Source organism: Sebastes fasciatus, chromosome 6 (assembly GCF_043250625.1).
Source record: "Sebastes fasciatus isolate fSebFas1 chromosome 6, fSebFas1.pri, whole genome shotgun sequence".
Lineage (NCBI taxonomy): Eukaryota > Metazoa > Chordata > Actinopteri > Perciformes > Sebastidae > Sebastes > Sebastes fasciatus.
Genome location: NC_133800.1, coordinates 1,051,121 through 1,075,996, shown reverse-complemented (window position 1 = coordinate 1,075,996; position 24,876 = coordinate 1,051,121). Strand labels below are relative to the sequence as shown.

Sequence of the window (24,876 nt, the reverse complement as noted above, 5' to 3'; positions counted from 1 at the left end):
GAGAGACGCCACAGATCTGGAGGCAGACGGCTGTCTGTCCTGCACATGTAACATGATCAAGAGATTTTTACAGTCAATAAGGAAGACTGAAAAATGTGTGTTTGCAGTATGTTTGCTTAAAAAGGTTGCTTCTAAGATTTTTGTCTACCACAGCTGCTGAGATATGTCATGTCCTTTCTCCCACGGACACGTCTCCATCCTGTAGCTGTACGGCCGGTAGGAGAGAAGAGTCTGTGACTTAATGCTAACGTTAGCAGATATAATACCATGGATGCCATTCATCTAAGGCTGCATCCCAAAGCTCTTAATTGCATCCCTGTTTCCCTCACTTGCGTCTTTTCCTTGCATCTTAGTCCCTCCCACCATGGAAGCATGGAGAGACGCAAGGAAACCATGTGAGGAGAGAGGAAACAAGGAAATACGTTTGAAGAGACATGAGACGGTCGTTTCCTCTGAAGCGTCACGTGAAGCGACGTCCGTTTCTGATGACAGCAGCAGCTGATCACAGCTGGATTAGCTGTTTATGTCTGAACTGATCTAATACTAATAAAGACAAGTGCAAGCTGCAGTCTGTATTTCTACTGTGGACTGAGTCCTGCTTAGAGGACCAGGAACCATCTCTACTGGCACAATATCTTTATATTATTTATTCATTATTAGCGTCTGTAGTTATTGATATTCTAATAGTGAGTTAATTATTTCATAATCCAGAATATGACTATGGTGTCTTTTGAACACTGGACATTATTTATTAGGATAAAGGGAAAATGTAAATGATATAACTCATATCAAACGACGTTCAGGAATTATCAGCCTCATGAATGGAAATGAGGATAAATGATGTAAAAGGTGTTTGTTGCTGACAGACAGACTCTCCTTCTCTCTCTGACTTTAATAGTATCATTAATAAAAGTTAACGGGGGAAATAACAGATCATAAAAAGAAAAAACATTCTAATAAATGCAGAAAGTTATTTTAAATTTGTTTGTCGGGTATTATAAACCCCTCTCAGTGTCGAGCTCCTTCACTGACGGTGTGTGAAGGAGAGATACTGCAGGTCCTTCTGCTGCTGTTCAGAGCTTCAATTAACACAGATTATAACTAGATGGTGAATCAGAAGACAACTAAAATATAAAACGTTTAATCTGTGATGTGTCTTCACTCCGGTATGAAACTCCAGTGATGTTGAGAAGTAAAGTTATCAGATCAGTCTGATCGGCAGCAGCGTCCAATCAATAACTGATATCCAATAAGGGGGCGTGTCGGTCGGTAAAAGACTTCCGTGGAGGATACACTGGTGTATCCTCGCTCATAGCTCCTCCGGCAAGCCTCCTCGATCCTCGCTCCTCGCTCCTCGATGCACAAATAAGAGCTTTGGGACGGTCTTCAAGATGGCGCACCAGAACAACTTCCGGTTCAAGCGAGGACTGGGAGCGAGGAAATGAAAATTAAGAGCTTTAGGATGCAGCCTAAGACACAAGGAAAAGACGAAAGTGAGGGAAACGTGGATGCAATTAAGAGCTTTGGGATGCACCCAGTGTGTTTCCTGCCTCTGTGATGACCTGCCCCGCCCTAATTAGTCTCACCTGCCCCTGATTACCCTCCTCCCTGGTGTATTTAGTCTATAGGCCTTTCCCATTTGTGTTTTCATACGGCTCAATTTCTCTCCTCGACTCCTCTCCTCGACTAGTCTCCTCGCGTCTTAGTCGCGCCCACGGGAGATGTGAGCGGAGGAGGCGAGGAAAAGACACGAGGAGAGAGGAAGAGAGGAAATATGTTTTTAGAGACATGAGACGTTGTTTCCTCTGAAGCGTCACGTGAAGCGACGTCCGTTTCTGATGACAGCTGCAGCTGATCACAGCTGGATCAGCTGTCAGTCGGCTTTAACAGCTGTTTATGTCTGAATTGATCTAATACTAATAAAGACACTCAGTTATTCTCAGTGGCAGAGCAGCAGTGTTTCCTCTCTGTAGCCTGTTACCTGTTTAACAAACACCTGCACATGAATAACAGCTGCAGTCTGTATTTCTACTGTGGACTGAGTCCTGCTTAGAGGACCAGGAACCATCTCTACTGGATCAATATCTTTATATTATTTATTCATTATTAGCGTCTGTAGTTATTGATATTCTGACAGTAGAAGTTATGTATTAGGCTGAATGTTTCAGGGAAAATGTTAATGATGTAACTCATATCAAACCCACATTCAGGAATTATCAGCCTCATGTGACTGAATGGAAATGAGGATAAATGATGTAAAAGGTGTAAAAGACAGACCCTCCTTCTCTCTGACTTTAACTGGATCCTTAATAAAAGTTAACGGGGGAAATAACAGATCATCAAAAGAAAACTATTTCTAATAAATGAAGAAAGTTGTTTGAGGTCCGTTTGTTGTCAGCTTTTATAAAGCTCTCTCAGAGTCAGACTCCTTCAGTGACGGTGTGTGAAGCAGAGATCCTGCAGGTCCTTCTGCTGCTGGAACAATGTTCACACCTACAGTTAACACTGTTCACATATACAGTTAACACAGATTTTAACTAGATGGTGAATCAGAGGATAACTAAACTATAAATCTTTTAATCTGTGATCTGTCTTCACTCCGGTATAAAACTCAGTGATGTTGATGCATCAGATCAGTCCGGTCGGCAGCAGCATCCAATCAGTAACTGATATCCAATAAGGGGGCGTTTCGGTTGGTAAAAAACTTCCGTGGAGGAGACACTGGAGGATACACTGGTGTATCCTCGCTCATGGCTCCTCCGGCAAGCCTCCTCTATCCTTGCTCCTCGCTCCTCGAGATGCATTTTATGAATTGGGACGTCCTTCAAGATGGAGCGCTGAGATCGATTTCCGGGTCACAGCCGGAGGAGCGAGGAGCGAGGAGCGAGGAGCGAGGAGCGAGGAGCGAGGAGACGAGGAGACGAGGAGGCAAAAAATCTGGAAATGAGATGCACTTATAGTCAGCGTTCCAGCCTTTCGTTCCTCGTGTGATTCAGACCTTGCTTCCGTGTACTAAGACTTTGTCCAGTGTTTTTTGGTTACTTCTGCCTGTTTTGGACTGACTACCTGTGTACACAGGCACAGTTTGAACTTTAAGGTTCTAGAGAGAATGTAGTGTGTACAACACAGAGAGTTCTAATGTATTGGGATGTGTGTATCTAACATATTACACCCTCCAAACAGAATGCAACACAAAATCAGTTTGATTTCATTGATTTCTATTGGGATGAACTAACAGGCAACGAGCGATGAAGCACTGCACAGCGCCACGTTTAGAGCTGAACTTTTGTCAGACGCCCAGTTTCTATTTATTCCTTATTCCAATGGACGAGGAACGGCTGATTGGTGAAGTTGAAATGAGGAGTTATCTGATACGAAACCTCCTCATTTCACTATAAAACACCTAAAAAAGGAGACAGGAAGATGTTTTATCTTATCTGCCCTGTGTATGGAGTCCTTGTCTATTGGCCCAGCGTGATACAGGCAGACATGAACATTGCAGCCACGTCCTGTTCATATGACACGGTTTGAGTAATCTGATTACACTAGTCTGTAATCCCAGAAGCTGTGGGTAGCTGTCTAAAGTACAGGTTACCTTGCGTTTGGCGGTCAGCTGCTCCTTGTAGCGGTCAGAAGAGTCTCCGGGGATTTCACTGGCCCAGAGGGTCAGTCCCACCACCAGATAGGCACAACCCATCACCAGCAGAGGCAGGAAGTAGATCAGGATGGCCACGCACACGTAGTACCTACAACCACACATACAGTATACATTCCATATCACAGAGAAATCACAGAGAGGATTTCTGACTTTAAAGGAACCACTGTTACCGTATACATTCTCCTAAAATCACACTTGAATAGAACATCAAGCAGTATAGTATATTTACTTCTAAAACCAAACCTACACCCTTTGGCCACACAAGGAGGAGGGGTATCGGATTATTACCAACGAGCACATGTAAACTGTTGACTGACCAGTACCAGGAAGCAGGATTAGCGGTTAGCAAAGTAACTTCAGGGTTAACCCTTCAGGGTTTTCAGTCGTACGACGGTGGATCACTTTTTACCGGGGTAGATCGCCATGGTAACTGATGCTGAACACCTAGCCTGCTCCGGAGCAGGTTATGTTCCAGATAAGAGATCAACTCGTATAAAAGCACCTCCTAATGACCAATCAGAGCTCAGTGAGCAGATCATATGATAATATTACACACATATAAAGAAGTTACAGTCATAATCAGACTAAAAACAACAGTTTAATCTGACAGATGAAGAAGTAACCGTCATAATCAGACTAAAACAACACAGTTGAAACTGACAGATGCAGGAAGGACAGCTGGATTTATGCTGTGGGTGTTTACCGCTTTGAATTATGTTTTTATATTTATTTATTTTGGTCTCGAGTCCGTTTCACACCGTCGGAGACGGGACGCAGTTGAAAGAAGGTTGAAATAGTCATACACGGGTGGAGCACCGGGACCACCGACTCCAATCAGGCACCTTCAACTCAACACAGCCCACGGGACACATCACACCTCTGCAGATAAACGGGGGCCGTCACACAGCTAGTAGTAAAATCAAAAGTTACTCATTGGAGTGAAGGGTTGAATCAATCATCATTATGGTGTTTGCCAGAGGACTGATGAATAGTTTTTCTTTGTAACACAATTAAAGATGTTTGAGGCTTCAGTTAGACTTCTGCTCCAATAACTGTCCAACCAGTTTAAACCCTTAATGACATAATTAAACATGACAGTTTCACTATTTAGCTGATGATGTGGTAATCTATCACAGACACAGTGTTTGATCCGCTTAATTCCCTGTTAGTGTGTGCAGGTTAATGTTGGGGTCTGTTTATATACGTGTGTGTGTGTGTGTGTGTGTGTGTGTGTGTGTGTGTGTGTGTGTGTGTGTGTGTGTGCATTAATGTCCATTAAATTGTATTATACCAGTGTGAGCCGTGTAGCGTGAGTGTGTGTTTGCTATCTGACCTCCTGACTCCAGCAGCCACAGAGGGAATATCTGTTTACATCTCTCCCAAAGCTGCAGATGAGACTCACGTGTTCCTGGAAATGAGCTACAATTATGTTAATCCCACTGAATACAGACACACATACAGATACACTATAGGTAGGTGTTATCCGGTCAGGGGAGAAGATGTAGACAGTTAACACAGTGCCTGGAGAGCTCTTCCAGCTTCAGAAACTAGTCTGGTTGACAGGTTTAACTGAGCGGTCTACTTTGAAAATCAACCCTTCAATGCAGTGAAACCCAAAGCTAAAATAAGGGAAGGAGGTGTGTAGTTCAGGTTTGTGCTGGTTACAGGCGTTACCTCTCTCAGTCTAGATCCAATAATCACTATTGGATTGCCTCAATGTTAAAGGGACTATTTGTAACTTTGTACGCGCATAAATGTAGCGGGTCGTCACACATGCGCGCTCACATACGCGCGTTCGCGTGTGGCCGCTGCCTCTCCAACTCTGCCTGCCTGCCTTCGCTCAGAGAGCGCACGCGTTCTCAGCTCGCTCCACCTCTAGACGTGAACGTGCTCTCACTCCTCACTGCAGAAGAGTTAGTTTAGCTCTGAGAATATCTAGTGAATGCACAGGGGACGTTTGTGCAGAAAAAAAATGCTGCAGCTCCTCCAGACCAACAGAGGTTTCCCGTGTCTTGTGAAGTGACGGAGCTCCTTAGCTAGTATTACCCTCTCGTTACCGACCAGGTGCCGGTGTCTCCGGCTGCGGGAGGAGAGAGCAGGGAGACACGCTGTAGAGCGCCGCTGCTTCAGCCTGCACTTAGGCAGGAAAAGCCAACACTAGGATCAGATCTAAATCATGTTCATGGAGAGACCTTCGTCTGGTCAGCTAACATTACTGCCAAGCAGCTGAAATATAGAGTGATATTGTGGCTTTAGCTGACTTGTGTCGCCTCACTGTTTTGAGTGATACTCGTTCAGGTATATTGAGAGCGAGCAAGCGCGAGCCCGACGCTGACTTTCGTTGATTTCACGGCCACAGGTGTTGCTGTTAAGAAGCATTTCTGAAAGTTACAAATAGTCCCTTTAAGTAAATGTAAAATAAAGAAAACCAATGAAGTTAATGATCTTAAGTGCTTATTAGATGCGACTCTAGGAAGGTTAAAGGTTAGGTTAAACAGTCTGATGCTTCTATGTGACCTACATCATGGTAAATGGACTTGTATTTATGTAGCGCTTTTCTAGTCTTCCGACCACTCAAAGCACTTTACACTACATGTCAGCATTCACCCATTCACACACCCATTCATACACTGATGGCAGAGGCTGCCATGCAAGGAGCCAACCTGCCCATCAAGATCTGATCTAAATCACCTCCTACTCTATCAGCTGACTACGTTTCATTCTTAGTTAACCAACCACATTCTGCCACGCTGTCCCTGAGCCAATCATATCGTTGCAATCACATTTTAAATTTGTGCTCCTCTCTGCTGCTGTCAGTTTTCATTTCAGTCAGAACCGATGCAACCTGCCTCCATCCATCACCTCCAATCGTCATCATATTCAGCCCAGTCCTGCTCCACATCCCTTCATCGGATCTTCGGCTACTCCAGTCACCACCACAACCAGCACCTCCATCAGTGTTTAGACTCCAGGGGGGAATATACCTATTCTCACCACGGCATCACTACCCCCTTTGATATACTACGTCACCATGGAGTCTAATCAACAAAGACCTTTCACTATTCATCTTATCATGCACCATGTACTAAATTATTGTTCATTCCATATGGAGTTTCTCCTGATTGAAATGCTTGTCATCGTGCTACTGGGTCAGATTCTGCATGAAATCACACATAAATCAAGCAGGTTCATCAGAAACTCCTTCAGATCAGAGTCCGGCAGCAACCAGCCAACCGCGGACAGACCAGCCCACCGACAGACCAGCCCACCGACAGACCAGCCCTCTGCTGACAGACCAGCCCACCGACAGACCAGCCCGCCGCGGACAGACCAGCCCACCGACAGACCAGCCCTCTGTGGACAGACCAGTCCTCTGTGGACAGACCAGCCCACCGACAGACCAGCCCACCGCAGACAAACCAGCCCTTTGAGGACAGACCAGCCCTCTGCAGACAGACCAGCCCACCGACAGACCAGCCCACCGCGGACAGACCAGCCCACCGCGGACAGACCATCCCACCGCGGACAGACCAGCCCACCGCGGACAGACCAGCCCACCGCGGACAGACCAGCCCACCGCAGACAGACCAGCCCACTGCGGATAGACCAGTCCACCGCAGACAGACCAGTCCACCGCAGACAGACCAGCCCACTGCGGATAGACCAGTCCACCGCAGACAGACCAGTCCACAGACAGACCAGCCCGTTCTCATTCCAAGGGCATCAAATACTGATGCTTTGTCACGGTTGCCGGTGTTAAATATCCACACTTGAGGCACCCTATAGCACTGGTATGAGACACACCAGGCTTTCCTTTAACTACAATGTAAACCCATCCACGTCAAGAGGAGGTGGATGGGTCCAACAAACACAAGGCTTACATCCAGGAGGCCACTGTTTGTGTCCCGTGCGTTACGTTACAATTAGCTGTTCACAACTTTCAGTTTCATTTTCACTGTACAAACTTAGTATTTTTAAGCCTAACCATGTAGTTCTTTCCTAAAACTAACTACAGTGGTTTTATTGCCTCAACCTAAGCAAGTGTTTTTGTTTACTTGACAATATTAATCACGTGTTTACTGCGACAGAAAAGAGTGACGCCGAGAGGTCTGACAGAGCGCCAGTAACCTGCAGTCGGAGCACCAGCGGGAGGTGGAGAGCTCGGTGCCCGGCAGCAGCGGCTCCTCCTCCAGCCAGGAGCAGAGCTTCACCTTGCTGCTCCGCCGGTCCTCGCTGGGAAGAGCCAACACTGACACAACGCTGCTGGATGCCCAGGCCGTATTGCTGGAGGAAAGGGAGGCACGCGAGAACCAGAACCAGGACTGAGTGGGGCAGACTGTGAGACCCTGCAGCAGTAAAATGAGAGGTTTTCTAAAGGGACTCTGGTGCTCGGAAATGCTACCGCATTTGTCCACAGGGACCGCCACCATCAACACAAAATGAGAGTTCCTCGAAGTAGCTTAAAGAAAAGTTGTCCATAGTACTCTAGTAGTGTACTCTACAGTCAAAGTCATGTGTTAAAGAGGGATCCTGTACGCCAACTGGCCATCATGGTCGTTCTAGATTTTTGAAGGTTTGGTTTATTGTCCCAGTCCACACCAGACTTTAGTCTAAACAAGAAAGTGAGGAAAAAAGGACTGCAGAGCTGCATGATCTCGACCCACACAGCTGTTTGCAATTACTCTGATTAGACATGTGCTCAGGTTGAGGCAGGGCAGCTATGCAGGGATTTACATGATGCATATACATTATGTGCTAATAATAATAATAAAGGTGTACGTTGTCCTGCCCTAAAAGCTGAGTTTATTGTATGTCATACTGTGTGCAATGGGTCTAAGAAAATTTGACCTTCTGTGTCGGATTGTGTGAAATCAATTTTGAGGCCTGATGGCCTGATAGATGTCTGGTGAATTGTAGAGCTACAGTAGGATGTGAATAGATAAAAGCACATGAGAGCAGAGCACATCACCAGCTCACCTCATCCATCTGCACCGCTCACCGCACAAAACAATCAGCAAGCTTTGGCTGCAGTTCTTCCAGTCCCACAAACCTCTGTTTCGTTTGGCATCCATTGTTTTGGTTTGTGTGTACATACGTAGAATGGCAGATAGAAAATGTTGGCCGACCGCCGGCCGGTGTATCCAGCGTCAGTCTGTGTGGCATTCTGATTGGTTGGTTTGTAAATGTGGGTCACACTATTTCTGACACTGCCAAAACTCCAAACCTGCCGTCAGCGGACGTGTGCGATTTAGGACCAAAGATTTCTCTCTCATCTGAAACATCCAAGAATCCCACAGTGTAAAGGAGCCTTTAGACACACCAGCATTTTGTGGAATAATCAATTAATTCATTCGATTGATTCTGCATTAAGTAAATCTGAAGAAATCGTTAGCATCAAGTTCAGCTTTGGTGAACTTTGTGCCGTTGACCTTTAGCCAGCTGCCTGGTCAGTCCTGACATCTGATGTGTCAAAAAGACAGGAAGTCATCATACTGTAGCAGACTGCGTAGCCTTGTTGCGCCAGCTACTTCTATATAAAAAGTTTATATTGCTCCATAAATAAAAACATGTTTTGTTGATAGTTATGAGACAGCATGATGTCTAACTGCGTATTGTCATAAGAATCAGAGAGCAAAGTCATTTACAAAGAGCTTCAGCATATTATTTTCATGAGCATTTTGCCTCTTGATTACGCCACAGAGCCACAGAGCGACAGAGCCACAGAGCCACAGAGCCACAGAGCCCCAGAGCCACAGAGCCACAGAACCACAGAGCCCCAGAGCCACAGAGCCACAGAGCCACAGAGCCACAGAGCCCCAGAGCGACAGAGAGACACAGAGCGACAGAGCCAGAGAGACAGAGAGACACAGAGCGACAGAGCCACAGAGCCACAGAGCGAGAGAGCCCCAGAGCCAGAGAGACAGAGAGACACAAAGCGACAGAGCCACAGAGCCACAGACGGACAGAGCCACAGAGTCACAGAGCCACAGAGCGACAGAGCCACAGAGTCACAGAGCGACAGAACCACAGACGGACAGAGCCACAGAGCCACAGAGTCACAGAGCCACAGAGGGACAGAGCCACAGAGGGGCAGAGCCACAGAGGGGCAGAGCCACAGAGTCACAGAGCCAGAGAGACAGAGAGCCACAGAGCGAAAGAGCCACAGAGCCACAGAGCCACAGAGCGACAGAGCCCCAGAGCCACAGAGCAGAGCCACAGAGCGACAGAGCCCCAGAGCCACAGAGCAAGAGAGACAGAGAGACACAGAGCGACAGAGCCACAGAGCCACAGAGCCACAGAGCAAGAGAGACAGAGAGACAGAGAGACACAGAGCGACAGAGCCACAGAGGGACAGAGCCACAGAGCCACAGAGCCACAGAGCGACAGAGCCACAGAGCCAGAGAGCCACATAGCCACAGAGCCAGAGACCCACAGAGCGACAGAGCGACAGAGCCACAGAGCGACAAAGCCCCAGAGCTGCAGAGCCAGAGAGACAGAGAGACACAGAGCAACAGAGCCACAGAGCGACAGAGAGACAGGGAGCCACAGAGCGACAGAGAGCCACAGAGCGAAAGAGCCACAGAGCCACAGAGCCACAGAGTCACAGAGCCACAGAGCGACAGAGCCACAGAGCCACAGAGCCACAGAGCCACAGAGCGACAGAGAGCCACAGAGCGACAGAGCCACAGAGTCACAGAGCGACAGAGCCACAGACGGACAGAGCCACAGAGTCACAGAGCCACATAGCCACAGAGGGACAGAGCCACAGAGTCACAGAGCGACAGAGCCACAGACGGACAGAGCCACAGAGTCACAGAGCGACAGAGCCACAGACGGACAGAGCCACAGAGTCACAGAGCGACAGAGCCACAGAGCCACAGAGCGACAGAGCCCCAGAGCCACAGAGCAAGAGAGACAGAGAGACACAGAGCGACAGAGCCCCAGAGCCACAGAGCAAGAGAGACAGAGAGACACAGAGCGACAGACCCACAGAGTCACAGAGTCACAGAGTCACAGAGCCACAGAGCCACAGAGCCACATAGCCACAGAGCGACAGAGCCCCAGAGCCACAGAGCAAGAGAGACAGAGAGACACAGAGCGACAGAGCCACAGAGCCACAGAGCAAGAGAGACAGAGAGACACAGAGCGACAGAGCCACAGAGCCACAGAGCGACAGACCCACAGAGGGACAGAGTCACAGAGCCACAGAGCGACAGAGCCACAGAGCCAGAGAGCCACATAGCCACATAGCCACAGAGCCACAGAGCCAGAGAGCCACATAGCCACAGAGCCAGAGAACCACAGAGCCACAGAGCCACAGATATTCTTCATATTCATACAGGTACATACATGAAATGTGACCTCTGTATTTAACCCGTTCTTTGGAGCAGTGGGCTGCTGTCTCGCTCAAGGACACATCGACATGCAGACAGTAGGAGTCGGGGATCGAACCGCTAACGTTGTGGTTAAAGGACGACCACCCGCTGAGGGCTGGAACTTTGGGACTTGCAACACCAGTTTTTATGCTTAGTTGTCTTTAATTATTGAGAATAAAGTAGGTAACATTCGTAATTATGGGTGTGTAGATTTAGGGGGGTGGGAGGGTGGATGGGTCCATCAAACACAAGGCTTTCCTCCAGGAGACCGCTGTTTGTGTCCCGTCTTCACAACGTTCAGTTTCCTTTTCCCTGCACAGACGTAGTAGTATGTGTTGGCTATGATTATGGGTTTCTCTCACTGGCCTCATTAATGATATTAGAACCACCGGAGCTCTTTTCACCTCTCAGACGAGTGGAGAAGACAAACGCAGTAAAATCTAATCTGGTCTTTAATTAAACCAAGAGGTCAAACATTCTGCCACAACGTTGCAATGAAACACTGTGTTAACTAAAGCCAACGCACATAGCAGCAGGTCACATGAGGCACAGATAATGTTTAGCACGAGGCACAGGAAAATCAATTCAGAGACAACGGAAGCTGTCACAGTCTAATTAGAAATGTGATTTGTACGCACACAAGTGGCCGTCGAAGTAATGAGCTCAGAGGAACTGTTGAGTAAATCCTGTCGTCTGCGGGGGTGTCGGGTGGAGGTGTGTTTGAGTATGTTTCTGCAGATTGGACAGGACAGACTACTGTGCATCACATCGGTGAATAGAAGTTGTTAATGTATGTCGGTCTTGTAAATGCTGAAAGAACGCGATGACTCTCCAAACTGGGACGCCTTTAAAGAAGAAGAGACGAGAGCATTTCCATTCTTGGCTCTCCTCCCGTCTAAAGTATGTGTGTTATTTCTCAGCTCTTAGGTGTCTGCTTTTTTTCTACAGCCGCTGTCTTCGGCAGACCTACTTTCTCTCTCTGGAAAAGTCCATCATGTCAGTGTGACTTGTCAGGATCAGGCTGTTGTCTTGGTCTGAGAGACACAGAGGTGCTTAATGTCCTCATACCTAGATAACAAGAACAGGTCGTTGACCGTTGTGTTTAAAGGTTTAATATAAGTATAAGTATAGACTGATACTAAAGTAATCCCTCTCAATCAGGCCCTATAACAGTGTGCTGGTGTCTGTATGTAGAGAGACGCTGCAGTCCTCTGCCTGGACTTCCTCTTCTCTTCTAGCGTTGCTGCGGTCAGGACTCTTCTGGGCGTCAAACAGCCTTTGGGCTCCACATGTCTTTGTAACCCTCAGCAGCCAATCACAGCATACAGGGTGTGCAGCCCGTTCTCATTCCCAGGTCGTCAGAATACACAAATTACAGTGCATTACTTTACATACTGTAGGTATAGCTACGAACGGTGGATGAGACCGTTCTGCGTAGTTATTACATTACGTACGTGACGTGATTCGGTACCAACATAGCTACGTACGTAACTTAAAATATCTCAACTTAAGCTGCTCGCACAAACGACCTGCACGGCCATGTTTCCTGTGAGGACAGCTTGGTTCCAACACAGCTGAACAGTCACGTCTCTGCACACGGTAGCTCCTCTGACAAAGAGGCTGTAAATGACACAGTGACACCAGATGTGGTGTCCAGAACGGCATATGGACTCTTTGTGAAGTGCTCCTTCCTCCAGAGTCATCCAGAGTCCTCCAGAGTCCTCCAGGGTCCTCCAGACGGTGAATCATCAACGTGTCCATCATGCATGGAGAGTTGATGGATCCATTTACTGGTCCTGCTGATTTGCATGATTAAAGTGGTTTGTAAGACGGTTGCTACCACATTCAACACCACACAGCCTCTGCTCAGATTTTGGCACTACGTTGTCTAAATAAACACCAATAAAAGCAGCCACAATATGTTAATGAAGAGAGGTCAGAGAGGTCAGAGAGGTCGGAGAGTTCGGAGAGGTCGGAGAGGTCAGAGAGCTTCTGCTTCGTTTATTCTCATTCTCTTTTTCCAGGGTGTGACAACATTCAATCTGTTTAGTATAACTGGAGGATTGTCACTTTTTATATTAAAATAGACACTGGCTACTAAGTAATTGAAATGTCTGTTTTAATCCGTTCTACAGTTCTGTCATCACACGCTGTGCCTGTAATAAAGAGGTGCTCAGAGACTAGAGGGTTTCGAGAAGAGTTTTATAGTTTGGAAAGTGTGTCTGACTGGTGGAGCTCTGACAGGAGGAACAGATGAGCTCCTGGTTTAAAGCTGTTATTCCCAGACCTCACAGACACTTCTTAATATGGTTTGATATTTCTCACTGTTTCCCTGGTGTTTCTCCTCTAGTCTCAGGGGGTTCCTGTGTGTGCATGTCGATTGCAGAGAACAACCAACAGAAGGAAGCCGGCGTTCTGGTGATTTTCATGAGATTGAAAATATGTGTGGCTTCAGAAGCTCTCTGCTGACTAATTTATGGAAGAGATGAAAAACGTGTCTGTGCCAACATTTCTTGACACACACAGTCCCAGAGGTGTAAAAACAAGAAGAGATATTTTCTGATATATATTGTAGCCCGCTGGCTGCTATTGATCTGTTATCATGGCAGCAGGTGTGTGTGTTTTTATTGAGAATCTGGCTGCAGGGAGCAGCCACATCACCAAATAATGCTTCTCAGACTGCTTATGCTTGAGCTCCTTTTATAATTTCAATAAAATGTGAAATATGTTTTGATGTTTTAGAAAACCAAAAGTGCTTTCCTGTGTTATCTGTAGCCTATAGTCGGTATCATTCAGGTTATAGGAGCAGTGTCCCAGTCAGGATGCTCCTACATGTTATACAGCAGGTATTCTGAATGTATACAGTAAATAAAAGATACGAGGAGATATTATAGATTTTGTTTTAAAACTATGCAGTTTTACATCATTTTGAAACACTATACAGCCTCCGTCTGAACATTCAATTCTTCTGGAAATGACTTTGAAAAAAAAGAGGGACTCTCTGACAGAGGGAATCTCTGACAGAGGGACTACCTGACAGAGTGACTCTCTGACAGAGGGGCTACCTGACAGAGGGACTCCCTGACAGAGTGACTCTGACAGAGGGACTACCTGACAGAGGGACTCTCTGACAGAGGGGCTCTCTGACAGAGGGGCTCTCTGACAGAGGGCCCAGCAGACCTTCAGCTCCCACTGATGGACGGCGCTTTAGGGAATAGAAGCTGTACTGGGTCACCCTGCTGTCCGACAGGCTTAATCAATAAAACCGCCTTTAACAGATGTCACACACACACACATCTTCATCTTCATCTTCATCTTCATCTTCATTTTCATCTTCATCTTCATCTTCATCTTCATCTTCATCTTCATCTTCATCATCACACTGTGAGTTGTGTTGTTTTAATCTCTTCTCTCCCCCAGCGGACTAAGAGGCTAAAGTGTCTTTGTTTCTTGGCTGTTGGAGTGTGTGAATGTGTTTGTGTGAGTGGCTGTCTGAGCTCATTGAATGAACCGCATCAACATCTATTCTCCAGTAGATCCTGTATATGAGCATTCTGTGGAGGGAATGAATGTTTACATGTAGAATTAAACTAAGCCTTCTTATTTAAACATGTGGCTGGTCAGTGCACATATTGAATAAATGTGTGTGTAGGGAGGAGGGGCAGCTGGAAGTAACGCTGGTCTACTGCTGGTCTAGACTGGTCTACACTGGTCAACTGCTGGTCTACACTGGTCTACACTAGTCTACTGTTGGTCTACACTGGTCTACTGCTGGTCTAGACTGGTCTACACTGGTCTACACTGGTCTACACAGGTCTACTGCTGTCTACTGCTGGTCTACACTGGTCTACTGCTGGTCTACACTGGTCTACACTGGTCTACACAGGTCTACACTGGTCTACTGCTGGTCTACACTGGTCTACACTGGTCTACTGCTGGTCTACACTGGTCTACCACAGGTCTACTGCTGGTCTACCACAGGTCTACACAGGTCTACACTGGTCTACTGCTGGTCTACACTGGTCTACATTGGTCTACTGCTGGTCTACACTTGTCTACTGCTGGTCTACACTGGTCTACACTGGTCTACACTGGTCTACTGCTGGTCTACACTGGTCTACCACAGGTCTACTGCTGGTCTACACTGGTCTACCACAGGTCTACACTTGTCTACTGCTGGTCTACACGGGTCTACACTGGTCTACTGCTGGTCTACTGCTGGTCTACACAGGTCTACACAGGTCTACACTGGTCTACCGCCGGTTTACTGCTGGTCTACATTGGTTTACACTGGTCTAGACTGGTCTACCAAAGGTCTACTGCTGGTCTACACTGGTCTACACTGGTCTCCACAGGTCTACACTGGTCTACACTGGTCTACACTGGTCTACACTGGTCTACTGCTGGTCTACACTGGTCTACACTGGTCTACACAGGTCTACGCTAGTCTACACTGGTCTACACAGGTCTACACTGGTCTACACAGGTCTACACTGGTCTAGCGCTGGTCTACACTGGTCTAGCGCTGGTCTATCCTGGTGACGGCGAGGTAAAGAGGTGTAAATATTCTAAATATAGCGTACAGTTAAACTGATGTTGATTTTTTTGCTTTTTTGCTGCTGCCCCACCGTCCACAGCAGTACACTGCTTTGCTCCCGTTCTGGTACTCCTGTCTGTTTCTACTGTAGTAATACACTGACTATGGATCAGAACCTCATAGAACCACACTGAGAAACACCTGAACTATACCTTCATGTGAACTGACATACATGATTATTACATCAGTTTTAGTAATCAGATTACATGCAGAGCAAGTGTGGAGACGTTGTTGCTGTAGCAGGCTCCAGTATAGAAACAGGTGCAAATGTAAAAGGAGGACATGGGAGGGTTTCTGAGGGTGTGTGTGTGTGTGTGTGTGTGTGTGTGTGTGTGTGTGTGTGTTATCTAAGCGTGCATTCACAAACAATGTCATCTATTAATACTCTCCTATGAGAGCGTATTTACTAATTCCCACTGACTGTGAAAGCAGCAGACGGGCCATCAGACGGGGTGACTGTGATAGCGGCGGCGGGGCAACACCCGGAAAGAAAGACATGTGGGATCTGACCCGGGGTCAGCCTTAATCAGATGTGTCATTTACAGCTTCAGCAGCTGAGCTGCATCTATGTGTCACTGATTACAGTTTCATTTAAAAAGCAATAAGTGCAGCTGGTTCCCCTTAATGAACAATCAAATTAGCGTCGTGCTGTTCATAACAGACCATATTTCCATGGAGAGGTGTGGCAGTAGAAGGGAAGGCTGGCAGCAGAGCAGGTAAACCATCAGGTAGCCATCAGCAGAGCTGTGATCAGAGTGTCTGAGTGCTGCCATGTGTGCGTCATTGCGTGGGTGTTTTTCTGTATTCTCTTGTGTGTGCATGTTGTGGGACTGTACCTGTGTTGGTGCCTTCATGTGTGTGTCGGCCAGTTATGCCAGAGGGATTACAAAGAGACGAATGGAAGAAATTGGAGTTACTGGGGTGGTGCAAAGTGTGAATGAATCCCTGCCAGGCATGCTGCATTTATCCTGTTTCTAAAGCAGCTTCACCAGTTTGTGTATTACAGCAAGCTTTCAGTGTGTGCGAAGGGAAGATTAACACAACAAGACTCTCCTCGCCTTCTCTTTGATCGTATATCATGGCGTGAGGGGAGATGCAATTGGTCTGCAGCAATGACAGCTTTCGCTGTTTCCTCTACACAAGCAATGCATAAACAGAGAGTGGCAAAATGAGTCACATTATGTTAGTCACTGGTGTGATGTGAAAGGCCTTTGGTTCTATTTTAGCAGCACAGAGAAAGATGGTATGTGGAGGAAAGGTGACCAGTCAGTGGGTCACATGGGGCCTCTAATTCATTCTGTTTTAACCTTCGTTAACCTGCTGCGTCACAGTAATTCAGACGGTGTCTGGCGAGCTCTCTGTCAATCCTCTGTGGCTCTCACAGGATGAAGTGATATGCAAAGAGTGCTGGAACCAGCCCAGGGGCTGAAGGGGCTTTCACACCGCCACAGGGGTATGATGCGGTGGCCACCCACGTGAATGCGTACACATTTTCACCGTGTTGAACATCTGGCAGTAACCGCCTGGCTTTGGCCAATCAAATAGAAGGCCGTAGAAGAAGAAAGAAGAAAAGTAGAGTGATGGAGGAGCTGATAATGCTGGTGTCTAATTCCTGGAGTCGTACAACAGAAAGACTTTATGACGTTCACCGAAGCACCTGTCTTTTAAAACACTTTGCTTTGTTGGGGAACGATCTTGCAGGTAGGCGGTTGTCAGGATGGTTGTCAGGATGGCTGTCAGGGCGGTTGTCAGGATAGTTGTCAGGATGGTTGTCAGGACGGTTGTCAGGATGGTTGTCAGGACGGTTGTCAGGATGGTTGTCAGGGCGGCTGTCAGGATGGTTGTCAGGACGGTTGTCAGGACGATTGTCAGGATGGTTGTCAGGATGGTCGCCGTGCGGCGCTGGTCTCAGTGTGAAAGCAGTTTAAGGTGTGTCTAAATGTCTGAATGTCCACCAGTCAAAATGCTTCTGGTTGCTTCTCCTGGGTGTTTGAGCTGCTCCGTGCAGGATGACGTACGTCTGCACAGGTTGACACTAGACGGCTGTTTTCACATTCCTCTACTGAAGGAGGAAGGTTTCTCTGTGATCAACTTAGCAAAGAGAGAAATTGAGCTGTTGAACACACAGTAGAAGATCCGGCTTTGACCCTGCTTGACTTTGAATCATAAAAGCACTCAGTTTGCCTCAGGAGTAAAATCCCCTCACACTATAACACTGTTATAGTTAGTAATGTGCATTCTGTGCAACGCTCTGGCTGAGCTCTCTGAATCTGTTGCAGTTTACAGGACTAACAATATAAAATCAGGTCTGTATTTAGCTTCCTGAGGGATGCTTGAACAGGCTCTTTCATTCAAATTGCAAAGTTGCAGGGTGAAGTTGGAATCAATAGCACAGGTAATCTCGGGGCCGTCAGTCAGGTGTGGCTGATAACTGAGGCCAGGCGGCCACGCAGGACTCTGTTCATCGTTGGCCTTTCACATAAATCAGATTGTGCTTCGGTGTTACGGGAGATGAGGTCTGACTCAAGGTTTTGCTGTGGACACGTTAGTGAGCTAACAGGAGGGTGAAGAGAAAATCTTCGTTCTCAGCTTTGACCTGATTTATAAAGAACTGAACAGAAGAGGAATCATGGGCTTTAAACCTGAAACTTCCGATTCAAGCATTTCTGATAAAAAGCTGAAAGTGTAATTTTTTTAAAAAGTCTGCTTGAACCTGCAGATTCTCTTTTCATTCCTAAAAACTGGTTTTTAAAACCGATTTTTCAACCCTCTTCTATTTATGATCGATTCATTCTCAGTTTGATGTCTTGAATTGATTTGCTGGTAAACTGTTCTTGAAAACTAGTCGTGGTGGTCGTCTTAGTAGTTCTAATAGTAGAATCACAAATAGAAAAGGAATGATGGCTTCAGTCTAATTGTTCTTTTCTTTTCTTGCCTTTCAGTAGAGAGCGAACACAAATCCCCGACGACGTGCCTCCAATTTATTCCCCACAAAGCACAAAAAGCTTCCGTGCTTTTTCGCCGCTCTCTCTCATTTACACTTAATACAAACAACATCCTCACACATTCACAGTCGATTCAGAAGTAATTAACGGCGCTTGTTGACTGTTTGAAAAGCTGCTCCACAGATACACTCACATCTTTTTGAAGTCACACAGGGTGTATTCAGGCCAGTCGATGTAGCACACCACCCGGCCGGGCAGCTGGTCCGTGTTGGAGTAGTAGTACTGGGGGAAGGCCAGCAGCAGAGCCAGCACCCAGATCACCGCCACCACCACCTTGGTCTCTGTGGACGACATGCGCTGCTGCAGAGGGTGGATGATGGCCATGTACCTGCAGGGTGGAGGGGAGAGGACACCGTGATGAGTCTGGTAGCAGTCATGTGTTAGTCACCAGCACCTCTGACAGGATGCAGTTTGTATGATCACCTATTTACTGGATGATTCATCAGCACTTCACTGTTTGGAAAGTAATAATCTAATAAATCTACTGGTAGGTAGCGTCAATCAGCTGGGTAGCTAAGCTTAGTTTAGTTTAGCTTAGCTCAGCATTTTCTGCTCTGGTTTTTGTACAGATGCAACAAACCAGATAAAACATTCAGATACACACAGATTTTGTTAGTTTTGGATGGAGCCAATCCCATCCAATCCAATTTTCTTTTATAAAGCACATTTGAAAAACAACAAAAGTTGACCAACGCTGTACAATTGAACATGAAAAAAACATGAAAACAACACAATAAAACAGTAAGACCAATTTAAAACCAACAGGACATAATAAAAGCTAACTGTTTCTTGTCTTTTTTTTACACTAAGCTAATCTAATTGGCTGCTGGTGGTAGCATTATATTTATTTCACAGATATGAAAGTGGTACCGATCTTCTCAACGAACTCTAATCTACGAACGTATTTCCCAAAATGTTGAACTATGATGTTATATGGTATTACTTTGGTGCAATGACTATAAGGTCAAAGTTTCAGCGTTCAGGGTGGTTGAAGGTGTTCACATCCGTAACCATAAACAGTGACGGGCCATTTCAGTCATCTGACCTTCATTCAATGTGCTTCACCTGCTCAAAACTAAAATCCCCTAAAACCAGCCGGCAGTGAGGCGGTCTGCAGGACAGGTCTGCAGGACAAGTCTGAGCGTCACCAGAGAAGATACCACGTGTCTCTGATCGAAGCCCTCCTTGACTGCAAAGGATGAAACATGCAGGGACTCTGTATAAGACTCACACTTTTCATCTGACGTGGACGTAAACACCCCCAGATTAAAGCTAAGAGCCAGCAAATCAGTAACGCACACTGCTCAGAAATCTATTCAAAGGAAATATTACAACTACAAGCCCAAACTGCACACTGCAAATCATCATCTTGAACCAAATAATTATATATATACAGTATATTATAATATACTGTATATTATAATAAGATTTGTATATGAGTGAGTTTGACTGCAGGATGAAGAGTCGCACAGACGGAGGATTCATTCATTGTTCAGTCACAAGTTATTCAGGTCCTCGATGGAGACAAAGAGTAAAAAGAGCTCCTGAAGGGTAACACACACACACACACACACACACACACATATACACTAAAAAAGACGCTCTGATTTGAGTCAACCTGGTACAAAATCCATTTACTGGATTAAAGTTGTTATTTTTTTATGAGGATCATAAACCAACAGTTCCATTGCAAAGAGTGTTTACTATGAAGCAGAAGTCTAGTCAGAATGATTTCCGTCTGCGTTGAGTAATCACATCACATTGTCATAATCAGCCTGCTCATTAGAGAGACGACTGAATAACTTATATATCATATAATAACCTGTCCATCATTAACACAGAGCCTCATCAGGCTTTAAAACAGCACGATCCATTTGCTCAGTTCAAATAGAATACTTCACCTCCGTTCTTCTTTATCCTCTGCATAGATTTAAATCCCTTTAACAATACTGATAACTCAATAACCTGGAAGCTGTATTTATCCAGTAAAGTACTGATTTGATTTAAAATCACATATTATATTTCTATACTTTACTTTACTTTTCATTGAGCTTAAATATTGTTCTGACTGCCTGCAGTCTGGAAGCATGCATGGCATGCTGAGCATTAACATCAGCGCTATTATTTATTTTGGCCCCTTTAAGGCGAAGCTTTCCAGTGAAATGCCAGGTCTAATTACAGGTTTAATCCCACTAATAACCCAAATGAATGTGCTACATGGAAATTCTCCCTCTAATTGTATCAGAGGTCTGTGAAATCAAACGCTCCCAGCGGTCTGCTGCAAATGGGAGATCACAGCCTGGCTTTCCTCTGGTTTTTCTTCATGTAGGTGAGTCACCGTCTGGCTGCCAATGTCACAATCAAACACACACCTGCAGAGGACGGCAGTCTGCTCGCTCCACCGCCCAAACCATCATCACCCCTGCTGGCCCGCAGCACCACGCGAACATCTGATCCTGGACACTAGGCTAGACACCACTAGAGCTCAGGATAAACAGAAAGGCAATCCAGGCACTCCACTACTACTGAACCACTAGAGCTCAGGATAAACATAAAGTACTACCACTACTACTGAACCACTAGAGCTCAGGTTAAACATAGAGTACTACCACTACTACTGAACCACTAGAGCTCAGTCAGTGAAATGGGCTCTCACTGTGTCAGGATTCAACATCGTGGAGGCCGATGCGTGAGCCACACACTCGCCCGCAGATGGGGCAAGGGAGCCCAGATGTTGTTGTAATGCCGGCTGCCCGCTGGTATCATTGGGCACGCCTTTTGGTCCTCCTCTGTCGGGTGGTGTGGTGTATTTTTCCGGTGGCACAGGTGACCTGCCAGGCTGACCTATCAAGTGCCAGATGTTCCAGATGGGTGGGGTTTATGTTGCAGAGCTTGAGGAGGTCTTTAGTGTAGTCCTTGTAGCGCCTCTTTTGTCCGCCAGCAGCCCGTTTTGCGTCGCTGAGTTGCCCATAGAGGGCTTGGTGGGGCAAGCGGTGGTCGGACATGCGGATAGTATGCCTTATCCAGCAGAGTTGTTTTTTTGCTAGTGATGCTTCCATGCAGATGGAGTTGGTCATGGAAAGTATCTCTGTGTGAGGCACCCGATCTTCCCAAGAGAGGCCGAGGATTTTTTGGAGGCATTGAATGTGGAAGGCCTCCAAGCTTTTGATATGCCGTCTGTATGTGGTCCATGTTTCTGCCCCATAGAGCAGAGTGGAGGCACATACCACGCTGTAAACAGCCACCTTGGTACTGATCTTTAGGTTTTTGTTTTCGAATACCCTTCTACGGAGTCGCCCAAAGGCTGATGAGGCGACTGTTTATTTCAGTATCAAGGGAGCAGTCTGAGGAGAGTGTGGAGCCAAGATAGGTGAACTGGTGAACTACTGTGAGTGGAACACCACCTATTTGAAAGCTAGGGGGTGAAGGAGGTTGGGTTGTGAGTTGTGCCCTGACTTCGTTTTTTTGAACATTGACCTGGAGACCGGCTGGTATAGGCTGGAGATTGTGTTAAGGGCATGCTGCATGGATTCTGGGCTATGTGCAAAGACAGCGCAGTCATCTGCGTATTGGAGCTCACGGATTTGGCATGTCTTTATCTTTGTGTAGGCCTGGAGCCGTCGGATGTTGAATAGACTTCCATCAAGGCGGTACTCCAGGTGAATTCCATCTCTGTAGCCCAGGGTATGGTGGAAGAGGTGGGTAATGGCTGAGAGGAGGAGATTGAACAGGACCGGTGCCAAGACACAGCCCTGTTTCACCCCAGTGTTGACCTTGAATGGCTCAGACTGGAGTCCTCCTGTGAGAACTCTGGCTTGCATCCCATCATGCAGTTGCTGCAGGATGGAAAGAAACTTGGGTGGTACCCCAAGTTTGGAGAGCTGTTTCCAGAGCAACTCACGGTTTATGGTGTCAAAGGCTTTGCTGAGGTCAATGAAGGCTATGTACAGGTCCTTGCGTTGTTCTCTGCTCTTCTCTAGTAGCTGCCGTAAAACAAAGATCATGTCGGTAGTGGATCTGGACTTCCGAAAACCACATTGCGTTTCTGGAAGAGCACTTTCCGAAATGTACTCCAGCAGCCTATTGAGCATGATCTTTGCCAGCACTTTCCCTGCGGTGGAGAGGAGAGAGATTCCGCGGCTGTTCCCACAGATGGCTCTGTCGCCCTTCTGTTTGTACACCATAGACTAATACAATACACTATTATACTACTACACCATACACTACTACAATACACTGTCACACTACTACACCGTACACTACTACACCATACACTACTACAATACACTATTACACTACGACACTATACACTACTACATTACAATACACTGTTATACTACTACACTATACACTACTGCACTACAATACACTGTTACACTACTACAATGCACTATTACACTACTACACCATACACTACTACAATACACTGTTACACTACTACACCGTACACTACTACACTACTACACTATACACTATTACACTACTACACCATACACTACTACAATACACTATTACACTACTACACTATACACTACTACACTACAATACACTGTTATACTACTACACTATACACTATTACACTACAATACACTGTTACACTACTACAATACACTATTACACTACTACACCATACACTACTACAATACACTGTTACACTACTACACCATACACTAGTACACTACTACACCATACACTATTACACTACTACACCATACACTACTACAATACACTATTACACTACTACAATGCACTATTACACTACTACACCATACACTACTACAATACACTGTTACACTACTACACCGTACACTACTACACCATACACTATTACACTACTACACCATACACTACTACAATACACTATTACACTACTACACCATACACTACTACAATACACTATTACACTACTACACTATACACTACTACACTACAATACACTGTTATACTACTACACCATACACTACTACAATACACTGTTACACTACTACAATACACTATTAAACTACTACACCATACACTACTACAATACACTGTTACACTACTACACCATACACTACTACAATACACTGTTACACTACTACAATACAATATTACACCACTACACCGTAAACTACTACACCATACACTACTACAATACACTGTTACACTACTACACCATACACTACTACAATACTGTTACACTACTACAATACACTATTACACTACTACACCGTACACTACTACAATACACTACTACACCATACACTACTACCCCACTACACCATACACTATTTCACCATACACTACTACACTACTACATTACTAGACTACTACACCACTACACCATACACTACTACACCATACACTGCTACGCCACTACACCATACACTATTTCACCATACACTAATACACTACTACATTACTACACTACTACACCACTACACCATACACTACTAAACCATACACTGCTACGCCACTATACCATACACTATTTCACCATACACTACTACAATACTACACTACTACACCACACACTATTTCACCATACACTACTACACTACTACATTACTACACTACTACACCACTACACCATACACTACTACACCATACACTGCTACGCCACTACACCATACACTATTTCACCATACACTACTACATTACTACACTATTACACCATATACTACTACACTACTACATTACTACACTACTACACCACTACACCATACACTACTACACCATACACTGCTACGCCACTACACCATACACTATTTCACCATACACTACTACATTACTACACTATTACACCATATACTACTACACTACTACATTACTACACTACTACACCACTACACCATACACTACTACACCATACACTGCTACGCCACTATACCATACACTATTTCACCATACACTACTACACTACTACATTACTACACTACTACACCACTACACCATACACTATTTCACCATACACTATTACACTACTACATTACTACACTACTACACCACTACACCATACACCATACACTACTACACCATACACTGCTACGCCACTACACCATACACTATTTCACCATACAATACTACACTACTACATTACTACACTACTATACCACTACACCATACACCACTACACCATACACCATACACCATACACCATACACCACACACTACTACACTACTACACCACTACACCACACACTATAACACCATGCACTACTACACTAATACACTATTTCACCATACACTACTACACTATTA

General features: G+C 45.8%; 1 protein-coding gene across 1 annotated transcript in view; it reads right to left on the bottom strand.

The window, feature by feature from the left end:
• Nucleotides 1–24,876, bottom strand: part of tacr1a (tachykinin receptor 1a) — a 66,342-nt gene that overhangs the window by 8,029 nt on the left and 33,437 nt on the right. The window contains exons 2-3 of the mRNA XM_074637053.1: nt 18,770–18,964; nt 3,596–3,746 (exon numbers count right to left, since the gene is read on the bottom strand). Coding sequence (XP_074493154.1) covers nt 3,596–3,746; nt 18,770–18,964 — 346 coding nt within the window. The remainder of the gene's footprint in view (nt 1–3,595; nt 3,747–18,769; nt 18,965–24,876) is intronic.